Source organism: Neovison vison, chromosome 4, assembly GCF_020171115.1.
Source record: "Neovison vison isolate M4711 chromosome 4, ASM_NN_V1, whole genome shotgun sequence".
NCBI lineage: Eukaryota > Metazoa > Chordata > Mammalia > Carnivora > Mustelidae > Neogale > Neogale vison.
This window is the reverse complement of record NC_058094.1, coordinates 145,388,570-145,401,301: the sequence shown is the minus strand read 5'-3', so window position 1 is coordinate 145,401,301 and position 12,732 is coordinate 145,388,570. Positions and strand designations below refer to the sequence as shown.

Sequence of the window (12,732 nt, the reverse complement as noted above, 5' to 3'; positions counted from 1 at the left end):
GCCATCTGGCTATAGACTTTGGAAAAATGTCTGTGCAAGTGTTCTGCCTGCTTTTAATCAGGATTTTTGTTTTCTCCCACAGATATGTGTACAAAATCACATGACTTTAGAGGTGCACCTTTGGAATCAGTTATAGTCTTAGATCACCACCTCTTTTTTAATAGATGAGGAAAGTGGAGACCTCAAAAGAGGTTGAATGACTTGCCTGCACTTTTTATTTTCATTTCTCTGACTTTTTGCTACTAACTACCTGTGTGGCTTTGGGCAAATCTTTCAACAGTCCTAGTTTCAGTTTCCTCCTGTATAAAAAGAGTTCGAATGAACCCCCAAATTCTTTCCTTTCTGAAATCTGTTTTTGTCATTCTTTCACTTTTCAAATATTTGGGGGGTGTAATCCGATTTTACAAAGTGCACATGAGGCAGGTAATGGCCTCAGAAGTAAAAGCAGAGTCCATAGATCCTAATTATTAAACTTGAGAGTGAAAAACTGCTGGCCTCTCGGCTTTTAGATGTTCCTAACGGGCTTCTTACTTGCTTTCTCAGGACAGCATATCACTTATTATCTCCACCATCTCTACTTGACCCTTTCCCTCATATTTTTCTGTGAGTTATCCTTAAGGCAATATACATAATTGTTTTTATTACAAGAGTAATGCGTATTTATTATTAAAAAAAGCCAACGTGCTCATAAGCACAGGGTAGAAAATAAGTCATTTGTAATCCAGCACCCAAAGATAACTACACTTAATAATTTGGTATATATTTTTTTGAAGATCTTATTTATTTATTAGAGTCAGATCACAACAGGGAGCATGAACAGGAAGGAGCAAGGAACCCTCACCCCCACTCAGGGCTCCCATCCCAGGACCCCAGGATAATGACCTGAGCTGAGATGCTTAACTGACTGAGCCACCCAGGCGCCCCTGGTAGGTGTTTTTAAAAAGACAAGGCGGGGCGCCTGGGTGACTCAGTGGCTTAAAGCCTCTGCCTTCAGCTTAGTTCATGATCCCAGAGTCCTGGGATCCAGCCCCGCATCGGGCTCTCTGCTCTCTGCTTTCCCCTCTCTCTCTGCCTAGTTGTGATCTCTGTCTGTCAAATAAATAAAATCTTCAAAAAATAAAAATAAAAAAGACAAGGCACAGGGTGCTTAGGTGGCTTAGTCAGTTAAGCGCCTGCCTTTGGCTCACTTCATGATCTCCGTGTTCTGGGATTGAGCCCCGCATCAGCCTCCCTGCTTCTCCCTCTCTCTCTCTCCCTCTGCCCCTTCTCTTACGTGTGCAGGTACTGTTTCTCTCTCTTTCAAATAAATAAAGAATCGTTTAAAAAAAAAGGGGGGGCGCCTGGGTGGCTCAGTGGGTTAAGCCGCTGCCTTTGGCTCAGGTCATGATCTCAGGGTCCTGGGATCGAGTCCCACATCGGGCTCTCTGCTCAGCAGGGAGCCTGCTTCCTCCTCTCTCTCTCTCTGCCTGCCTCTCTGCCTACTTGTGATCTCTCTCTCTGTCAAATAAATAAATAAATAATCTTTAAAAAAAAAAGAGGCACAGATACGACCTCATATAGCACCTATTGTTGTAGGCTGCCCCTGCCCCAGCTGTGTTCTGTGGACACGTGCACTAACTTATATTCATAGTTCTAGTTTTCAGGAATCATGTTCTATTTTTATAACACAATGATGGTGTTATAAAATACTTCTATTTTTCCTGTGATAATTTCTATAAATAGGTTGTTTTTTTCTTTTTTCTTTTTTTAAGGTAGAGCTAAATTCTAAGTCACTGACCAGATCCAGCATTTGACTGCTGTAGCTTTTACTCAGAATGAAAACTTTCCTGTTGTCCTTGCCCCCAGCAGGACTGTATTCTAGTCATTAGGCCATGTCCATGTAAACCAAACAAAACTGCCACACGGGCAACATGATTGAGTGACTCCCACAGATTTTTCTCCTACCTGAGGTGCTCCAAAAATTGTGATCACGGGGCGCCTGGGTGGCTCAGTGGGTTAAGCCTCTGCCTTCATCTCAGGTCATGATCTCAGGGTCCTGGGATCGAGCCCCGCATTGGGCTCTCTGCTCAATGGGGAGCCTGCTTACCCCCCCCCCCGCCTGCTTCTCTGCATACTTGTGGTCTCTGTCTGTCAAATAAATAAATAAAAATCTTTTTAAAAATATATGATCAAAAAGCTTTACTTAATTAAATCCTTTTCCTTAAGTAATGTATGCCTCTAGGCAAGTGTTCCATTGGACACATGTACCTGATTTTTAAAGAAGGAAAAGAATGTGCTCTGGCATGCGGTGCCTCACTGAGAGAGAATTATCAAGTGACCATTGGCTCATTTCTTTTTTCTTTTTCTTTTCTTCTCTTTTTTAAGTGGGCCCCATGCTGATTTTCTTGAAGCCCAGTGTGAGGCTTGAACTCACTACCCTGAGATCAAAGTCGAATGCTTAACCAAGTGAGCCACCTACGTGGCCCCTTTGGCTAATTTCTTAACGTCTGTAAGCCTCAGTTTCCCATCTGTAAATTGAGAATTTTAATAATATCTTCTTCCAAAGGTTACTTGAAGATCAAATGAGATAAAGCACATGAAGTGCTTAAACTGTGCCCGGCATTAAAGCATGCATTCCATGTTATTTAAAAGAAACTTTTGGGGCGCCTGGGTGGCTCAGTGGGTTAAGGCTCTGCCTTCAGCTCAGGTCATGATCCCAGGTTCCTGGGCTCGAGCCCCGCATCAGGCTCTCTGCTCTGCAGGGAGCCTGCTTCCTCCCCTCTCTGCCTGCCTCTCTGCCTACTTGTGATCTCTCTCTCTGTCAAGTAAATAAAATATTTAAAAAAAAAAAAAGAAAGAAAAGAAAAGAAACTTCTGGGGCAACTGGGGGGCTCCATCGGTCAAGTGTCTACCCTCAGCGAGGAGTCTGATTGTCCCTCTCGCTCTGCCCCTCCCCACCACTTATGCTCACTCACTCTCTCTCAAATAAGCAAATAAATCTTTAAATTAAAAAAAAAAAAAATTGGGGGGGGGCATCTGAGTGGCTCAGTCAGTCAAGTGCGGGACAGGACTACAGCTCAGGGTCCTGTGGTGGGGCCCCGTGGCAGGCTCGTGCTGGGCGTGGAGCCTGCTTAAGGTTCTCCCTCTGCCCCTCCCCCTGTATCCCCCAGCCCCGCTCGCACACTTGTGCCTTCTCTTTAACAAAAAAAATAATTTTTTTAATTTCATATTGATTTTAAATGAATTTTAAATCATTTTGTTCTTTTGCAGAAGACTTAACCAATGGTTCCCATGATGATGTCCTCAGTGTCGACCAGCTCCAGAAACTCCTCTACCTGCTTGAGTCAACTGATGATCCTGTAATTATTGAAAGAGCTTTGGTCACTCTGGGTAACAATGCAGCCTTTTCAGCTAACCAAGTAAGTACCTTGATTCTGAGTGGATGCCCCCCATCTTTACACACTGGCAGTTAATTGTGATCCTGATAAGGCATTTAATCCTGGAGCCCCTCTCTCCTCATCTGTACAGTGTGGGGATATGTACCTACCACGTAGCGTTTGTTAATTTCTGAAAAGCACTGCTGAATAGTGACATTCGTATTCCTAGGATTCTAGATCCCTAGGAAGTTGGTCACAGGCATCACATTTGTGCTAAGTGTGACCTACTCCACTTAGCATTGCATGGCCTTTTTAATTATTTAAAATTCAGCAGTGTTGCAGGAGAACAGTGAAATCATCTAACATTGAACTACGTGCTTTCCATTATATGTAGGTTTTGGGGGTGGTTCTAAGGCAGGGGGAGCCAGGACCATTGACAACTGCTGACCAGTGTAAACCCTTCTACCAGTAGAGATTTAACACCCGACTAAAGTGCTGAATTGGAATGCTTCCTTCTCCCCACTACCTCCAAGGCGAAAGTTTTTGTTTTTGTTTTTGTTTTTTAAATGTAATTATTTTCAGCTAATGCATTTCATTGACTTGTCATGAAAACATTTATGAACTTTTCATAGCTTTGTCATGAAAAAATGATGTTGAATTTATACTCTATTTCAGTCAAGTTTTTGCCAGCATGGCAAGGTTTACTGTAAAGCTCTTGAGATTTATAGGGAGATTTAAAGGATATTTGTTGATTACTTGTATTCTTTCCGTTGCAAGTGACAGAACCCAACTTACATTATTTTAAAACAAAAAGGGGAAATACTGAGCTCGGTTAACTTGAGCATCAAAGAATAGCCCTGGCTTCAGGCACAAGTGAGAACAGTTTAAGGTTACAGAGAGCGTCACCAGAGCGTGGCTCTGCTTAGCCCTGCTCCTTTTGTATATAGGGTTTGGGGGTTTTGGTTTGTTTGTTTGTTTGTTTGTTTTTTTCCAATCTCTCTGGCCACAAAGAGGGTTTTGTCACTGAGATGGAGAGACAGCCTCTGGCCTCCACAGCCTTCATCCCTGTGGCCGGTGATCCCAATGGTGGAGTTGCTTGGCCGCAATCAGGTGCCAGCCCTTTGGCTCAGGGGCTGTTCTGTGGCATCCCAGACCCCATGGGAGCACCCCACAGCCGGACGGCGGGGATGGATGGGACCAGCATTCCCATTCGACCAGCAGCCCCATCGGGAACTAAACGGGATAGGGGAGGTGATCTCTCTGCCCCAGTGGGGAGAAGTGCCCGGCAAATAAAAACAGCAGATGGTAACTCATTTATTAGCATGCCTGGAGCTGTTTCTGATCCCGTAGTTTTGCTCCCTCAGAGAGGAGCTGCAGTGAAACTGGCTCCATAGCCACTGGCTGAACAAGTGCTTTCCTGGGTAATGGAGTCTGTGCCCCTCTTTGTAAGTTACTGTGCCCTGATCTGCCTTAATAGGATAGTTTAAAAAACAACAACAACAACAACTGTTTTCTAGTAATCACACATCCTTAGGAAGAACCTGGGATTGCACAGGGAGTTTCTTTTCATCCCACTGCTGAGCCCACTCTTGACAGTAGAGTAGGGTTTGGGGCTGTTGATAAAAAGTGGATGACGCCAGGAGACTCTCTCATTCTTTCCCTCGTAGAAGGGCATGTTTTTTCCTAACAGGAGTAATTCTCAACTTACTTTTCTTGTAAGAACTGAAGTGGTTAATGTATCGTTCAGTACTGGGGCCAAAGGCACAAAGTAGTGTTGTGTTGGAACCAAGTATGAGAAATCCCTAGATTATTTTTTCTTTGAAAATTTGGGCATCATTTCTCAAATTGTGTAGAATTCTAATTCTTCAAGATGTTGATAGGTGCCTCCTCCTAAAACCCCCCAACCCCATTGAAAAATGACCCTCCCTTTTGTGTACAGTTCATGGAAATACTCTGTTTAGTGCTCCCCTCTTGGAGATTGCCAATACTCATGAACATCTGAGTGTTTCACAATAAAGAAGCGTCTACACTTAAACCCAGAGTTTCTCAAACTTACTGAACGATGGAACCTCCCTTGTCTTAATGGAACATCTGTTAACATCTTGAGGGATTTGTATTCCAAAGAATACATTTTAGCAAATGTTACTTTGATATCCTAAATCCTAACACTTCTGTCTGTAATAGGAAAATCATATAACTTATTTCAAAATAAAATAATTTGTAAATTGATTTGAGATCATTTCGGTAGCTCTACCAATCTTCATTGTAGATCTCCAAGCTATAGTTCTTAAATAATTATGTATCTTAATTATCTTCAATCTGTTTTCTTTACCTTTAAAATTACAGAAAGTAGCATCCCTGGGTGGCGCAGTTGGTTAAGCAGCTGCCTTCGGCTCAAGTCCTGATCCTGGAGTCCCAGGATTGAGTCCTGCATCGGGCTCCCTTCTCGGCAGGGAGTCTGCTTCTCCTCTGACCCTTCCACTTCTCATACTCTCTTTTTCTCTCTCAAATAAATAAAATCTTAAAATATAGATGTTTAAAAAAATAAAATTATAGAAAGTAATTTTTTTAAATAAGAACTATAGATTGTACATAGACAAAAGTTATTTCCAAAGAGTCATTAATTTTATTTTGTATTTGTGGATCCAAAAAATTTGATGAAGGGAGTGGTATTGAAGCAGTGGTCCTGTTTTTCCCCCTTTTAGGTCATTATTCGTGAATTGGGTGGTATTCCAGTCATTGGAAGCAAAATCAACAATCCCAACCACAGTATTAAAGAGAAAGCTTTAAATGCATTGAATAACCTGAGTGTGAATGTTGAAAATCAAGTCAAGATAAAGGTAAGTTACCTGAGATCGCGAATGTGTAAGTTTTCTATAAATTAACAGAGAAAACCACCATAGAGTTAGTTACAAACCTCTGTCACCTCACATAATTGCCCTTTGTGTCTATGTGGTGAGAACATTTAAGATCTCTCCTCTTAGCACCTTTATGTAATACAGTGTAGTCACCCTGCTGTACATGAGATCCCAGAATTTACTCGTCTTCTAACTAGAAGTTTGTCCCTTTTAAGCAATCTCCCTATTTCCTTTATCCCTCAGCCCCTGGCAGCCACCGTGCCTCTCTTGTTTCTGTGAGTTGGGCTTTTTCAGATATCTTTTTTAGGGAAATCTCCAGTATTTTTCTCTGTCTTATTTCACTTGGTATAATGCCCTGAAGGTCCATCCATTCGTTGCTAATGGCAGGATTTCCTTCCTTTTCATGGCTGAATAATTTTCCATTGTATATACAGACCACATTGGCTTCATTCATTCATCTGTCAGCACGGGTTGTTTTGTGTCTTGGCTATTATGGATAATGCTGCAGTGAACATGGGTGCGTGTATCTTTTCAAATTATTCTTCCTGAGCTCTTCAGTTGAATACACAACTGGAATTGCTGGATCCTATGGTAGTTTGTATTTCTAATTTTTTTGAGGAACCTCTACTGTGTTCCCATAATGGCTGTGCCCATTTACATTCCCCCGACAGAGCACAGGGGTTCCCTTTTCTCCACATCCTTGCCAATGCTTGTTGTCTTTTTGACATCAGCCATTCTAACAGGTTCGAGGTGATACCTCATTGTGGTTTTGATTTGGATTTCCCTGGTTTCCTGATTTTCCTGATGATCAGTGATACTGAGCATCTTTTCATGTACCTGTTGACCATTTGCAGGTCTTCTTTGGAAAAATATTTAGGTCCTCTGCCCATTTTTTATGGAGAATAAGGCAGAGGAAGGAGGAATCTGAATGAGCCAATAAGAGATGTCTTGGGCTTTTGAATTTGGGATTCATGGTAATCCAACTGTGCTAAAGGAACCTGACCAGAGTCTGTTAATACGAGCAGAAAAGGAAATTAGGAAATTGTGTTATTTCAACATTTCCTGAGGTCCTGCTCCATGGTAGAATTTAGAAATGAACATGATTAACTCTTGTTTTAAGAAAGCTAGAAAGAGAGGAAAGGCCATAAATAGGTGTAATACAAGGTAGAACATGATAAAGTACTTCAAGGAAACATGTAAGTAAAATACTGTTGAGAAAGGAGAGATCTCATCCAAAAGTTTTGTAAAACGTAGAGTACAACTTGGCTCTAAAGAATGTCTAAGGTTTTGGGGCATCTGACTTGGTTTCAGCTTAGGTCATGATCTCAGGGTCCTGGGATAGAGCCCCACGTCGGGCTCCACGCTCAGTGTGGAATCTGCTTGTCCCTCTCCCTCTTCTCCCTCTTCCCTCCCTCTCCCTGGAATAAATAAATAAAATCTTAAAAAAAAAAAAAAAGGAATGTCTGAAATTTCTACAAGCACAGTTGGGGAAGGAGGGAATTCCAGAAGGAAGCAGCAAAGGGAGGTAGAAACAGCCTCAGGAATAACTGATGTGACCCATTTGGTGATTTTGTTACTGAACTTGAACCAGTGACTCAAAGATAATAAGGATCTGAATGCTCAACACATTTTAGGAAATTCTTAGAAAGGCATCAACATCTTATGAAAATAAATGGTTTAGGGGCACCTGGGTGGCTCAATAGTTAAAGCCTCTGCCTTCTGTTCAGGTCATGATCCCAGGGCCCTGGCATCGATCCCCCGCATCAGGCTCTCTGCTCAGCAGGGAGCCTGCCTCCCTCTCTTTCTGCCTGCCTCTCTGCCTACTTGTGATCTCTGTGAAATAAAATAAGAAAGAAAGAAAGAAAATAAATTATTTATAAATAGCTGAGAATTTTTTTTTTTTTTTTTTTTAAAGGACAGATGTGTAATGAGATTGTGGCCAAAGAGAGCCAGGAGGCTTGCAAATGACATTTAGCTCTAAATCGAGATTAAAAATTTCATCTCTTTAGTGCCATTACTCTAGGGTAACATGGATGCTTTCAGATTTTTTTTTTTTAAAGCTTAATACTGGCTTATGGGACAGTTGGTCATTTCTTAGCATTTTATATTAGGAACTTTTTCTTATCAGTTGGAATTTAGGGTGGAGTTTTAGTTAGGTGAATAGCAGTTATCTGTGAGACATCTGTGAGCTTTTTCCAAGCTGGAAAGATCCTGACCAGAAAAGGAAACAGTACCAGAAAATTTTCCATCACGGTGGGTATCATTCTATCAGGTGTGAAGTGGGAGTACTACTGGCATTGTATTACGTTTTGCCAGTGCCAGTCATAGTATCAGGAAGGGGCAGATCATAGACATATAACCGGGTAAAGATAATTTTGCCTCGGCTTACTGTTGATAGAACTAACCCTAGAGAAAAATTCTATTTCACTTTGATCCCCCTATTCTTCTAACATGATGTGGCTCCTAGACCTGTTGTTAAGGTACTTACCGTGTTGCAGAATGACCAGACAGGTCTTCCTCTGTGTTCATGTGCCTAAAAAAGCAGCTCACAAGAAAGAAAGACTGAGCTGGGAGGCCCCCAACAGTTGAGAGGCCGCTGGTGTTGAGAGCATGGTCTCTGGAATTGAACATTGCTCCCCACCAGCTGGCTTGATATTGGGCAGGGATCCAGGTTCCTTGAGAACTTGCCCTGGTCTGTAAAGTGCCCATTAATCACACACACGCATATACACCCGCACTAGAGGTGTCTTCCGGATTAAGTGGGGTGTGTTTGTAAAATGCTCCCACAGTGCCTGGCATTAAAAGGTTGTTTGGGGGGGAAAAAAAAAACCTCCAAAGCTTGAGGGCTGGAGAGAAATACCATCTTATTTGAGGAGCTAGCCTCCCCCTAAATTACTGTCCTCCTCCACTGTATGGAAGTTACTGGGTCATAGATATCGGGAGATTTTAAGATGCTCACTTTCTCCCCCTCACCCCTAGGTATACATCAATCAAGTCTGCAAGGATGTGCTCTCCGGGCCCCTGGACTCCGCTGTGCAGCTGGCTGGACTGAGATTGTTGACAAACATGACGGTCACCAACGACCACCAGCACATGCTTCGCAGTTACATCACAGACCTGTTCCATGTGCTGCTTACAGGAAACGGAAGTACCAAGGTCCGAATGAAGCAGTTTTGACTTGGAAGTACAAAGAGCTGAGGCATCAAGCTTTCTAGGATTGGAAATGAATTTTAAGTCCCCCATCTTAAGTTGATATCCCTCAAAAAAGAGCAAGTATAGTTAAAGTTTACTAAAAGCCTTTTCATGAGCCCAAGAAAGTAAATTATTATATTTTAAGTATTTTTTTATTTATTTGAGAGAGAGAGACAGAGAGAGTGAGATAGAGCATGAGGGGAAGAAGGTCAGAGGGAGAAGCAGACTCCCCATGGCACTTGGAGCCTGATGTGGGACTCGATCCCGGGACTCCAGGATCATGACCTGAGCCGAAAGCGGTCGCCCAACCAACTGAGCCACCCAGGCACCCCAAAAGCAAATTATTTTCATCCCCAAGTAATCAACCTCAAAATGAATTTGTAAAAATGTGTAATTTCACTTACCAATAGATTAGCATTCATTTGATCTTCCAAAAATGAGTTTACCTTTTACTAAAGTGATACAGCCAGCTTCCCCGCTACACCAGGTTTAATTAGACATAATTGACTAACAGGAGTCTTTGAGTGATAATGCTGGTTAATTGAATTTTTTGCTCACCTTGAGGTTAGAACTTTTTTTTTTTTTAGTTTAGCCATTATTTGCAGAAAAAAAATATTTTGAAAACCACTTTTAAGTTAGTAATGGATGTCTGGTGCTTGATTTTGACCAGTAATGCCAATGTAGCAGGCTATAGAGATTAAGCAGAATCTCAGGACACACCCCCTGAAAGTAACTTGAGTAAACCTCTTCAATTAGTGCACATTTTTCTCAAGTGCCATGTTTTAAGAAATAGCATAAAAACAGAAGGTGGACTAATCAAAGGCTCTGATGAGTTGTGTTGATCAGCATTTTACAATACTGGTGTGTGTCCCTCACACACCAATTGAGAGAAAAACGCAGTTTTTCTCACACAGTTGAGAGAAAAACGCAAGAGCGTTTTAGAAGGACCACACTCCAGATACTCAATATCACTCACGTTATTTCTGGGGTTACCAAATGTGATTACAGGAGAGCCTCACTGTAGCCCTTTTAAAATTTTTTTGGGCTTTCCACATTTCCAGTAGCCAGAGGGACTTGGATCTGGTCTGAGATGTACCCAAAGGCATTCAGAATTAAATGTAGTACTTTTTTTTTATTTTGAAGATTTTTATTTATTTATTTGACAGAGATCACAAGTAGGCAGAGAGGCAGGCAGAGAGGGGAAGGGAAGCAGAGAGCCAGATGCGGGGCTTGATCCCAGGACCCAGAGATCATGACCTGAACCGAAGGCAGAGGCTTTAACCCACTGAGCAACCCAGGCGCCCCAAATGTAGTACTCTTATTAGCAGTATTGCTGAAATACACTCCATCCATGGGCAGTTTCCAAAGTGCGTGCACCACTGACATCTCTCTCTCTCCAGTGGGACAAGGTGACTTACAGCCTCTGAGGTCCCAGGGAAACCCTTCCCTCTGCCTTACAGCATCACAACTACAGGACAGAGCTCTCCTCTGCCTGTGTCTGCAGCTGCTTTACCCAAAACCTCAGGAGAAACAAGGAGTTCAGAGCCAGGCGAGTCTGGCCTTGGGGCCGTATAGATCTGTCTCAGATACGGTCTGTGTTTTAATATATTCTATGACTTCTTAGAAGATGACTCACACCACAATAGTATGTTCTATTTTTGCTTTGTTTTTCCATTCCATTGCCTGGTATGGCATTTCTGGGATAGAAAACTTGCTTTTTTGGTCTTCTGGGAACCCAACCACCAATTATAACATTAAACTCATTTTTTATGGAGAAACAAAGTTCCAAGTTGCAAATGAACTTTTGGACAGTAATCCACTTGTGAGAAAATATACCCATTTTAGATATTTTCTTAGTAAATAACAAAATGACTTTTTAAAATCTTATTTTTAGTAAGAGATAACACCATAGTAGTGAAAGATCCCCCCGGGGCTCCAAGCACCCTGGAATGGACCCCTTCTCAGGAGGAGACCCCCGGACCCAAAAACCGAGCCGAGTCCACTGGTCAGATGCAAACAGCACGAGGTTTATTGAGTAGACACAGGTACCTGCGGGCGGTCAAGTCTTAGGAGGACTCGCGCGCCAGCCCTTAGTTCAGGGCCTTTTTATGGGGTTTGGGGAAGCGAAAGCATACGTACAGAAGCAGAAGCACGGTTACAAAGTTTTCATTGGCTGGTTTGAATGTAAAGGCATACTTGGTGCGCGGGAATACCCCTGATTGGTTCGCTCAGCATCCTTCATTTACATAGTGGGAAGTTACTTTCATTGGTCGTTAACAAAAGGGAAACAGACAGTATTGGCTAGATTTCAATCCTTCATTAGCATGTAGACTGACCATCGGCATTGGCCAGACCACAATCCCTTATTAGCATGTAGACTGACCATCGGCATTGGTCAGACTACAATCCCTTATTTGCATGTAGACTGACCTTTCAACATTCCTTGTAGTATCTTATCACTTTTTACGACATGGGAGGAATGTTTAAGGGAGTGGGAGAAGGGGGTGTTGGCTAAGCAAAGAGAAGGGGGAAGGAGGGGGAAAGGGAGGGAGAAAACCCTTTTCAGTAGAACAACCTTTTGGGTACAACATTGATACGTAACCAAATATAGATAATGTAAGATATACATAAATAAATCCTGTGTTAATAAAACTGCAAAGAGAGCAAAGAAAACTAATGTCTTAAAAGAAATGTCATGGAGCCACCACAAGATGGCACATATGACAAGAGGACTTCACATGGTTCACACCCTGGCATCCCCCAGAAGCAGGGCGGTCCCCTGAAACCTTGTCTAAGCCGCCATGGTGTGAGGCAGAGCAGCGCTTACCGTTAATTTATATGGGAACACTTTTTTTTTTTTTTCAAAGATTTTATTTATTTATTTGACAGAGAGAGATCACAAGTAGCCAGAGAGGCAGGCAGAGAGAGAGAGAGGAGGAAGCAGGCTCCCTGCAGAGCAGAGAGCCCGATGCGGGACTCGATCCCAGGACCCTGAGATCATGACCTGAGCCGAAGGCAGCGGCTTAACCCACTGAGCCACCCAGGCGCCCTATGGGAACACTTTTGAGCGTTCCCAGACCCCTGTCCCCAAAAAAAACCTGCCGGACTTTTCTGATAGCTTGGAATATACCTTATTAACAGCTGCACAAAATAAATCAAGAATCAATAAATAAAGCACAGATGTTCGCAGCTCTAGCCACTCTGTGCTGACGTGCTGCGCATGCCTCCTGGGGGTGTTGCCCCACCAACACTCGAGGCAGAACACCCAATGCTGCTTTCTTCTTTTTCTTTATTTCTTTTTAAATGAAAGTCCTGTTTGGATTTCT

The 12,732-nt window shown here is 42.6% G+C and overlaps 1 protein-coding gene across 2 annotated transcripts in view; it reads left to right on the top strand.

The window, feature by feature from the left end:
- The window catches only part of ARMC10 (armadillo repeat containing 10), a 37,741-nt gene that overhangs the window by 20,733 nt on the left and 4,276 nt on the right, over positions 1-12,732 (top strand). For both annotated transcript variants that reach the window (XM_044245869.1, XM_044245870.1), the window contains exons 2-4: positions 3,250-3,398; positions 6,062-6,196; positions 9,194-9,370. In XM_044245869.1, coding sequence (XP_044101804.1) covers positions 3,250-3,398; positions 6,062-6,196; positions 9,194-9,370 — 461 coding nt within the window. The remainder of the gene's footprint in view (positions 1-3,249; positions 3,399-6,061; positions 6,197-9,193; positions 9,371-12,732) is intronic.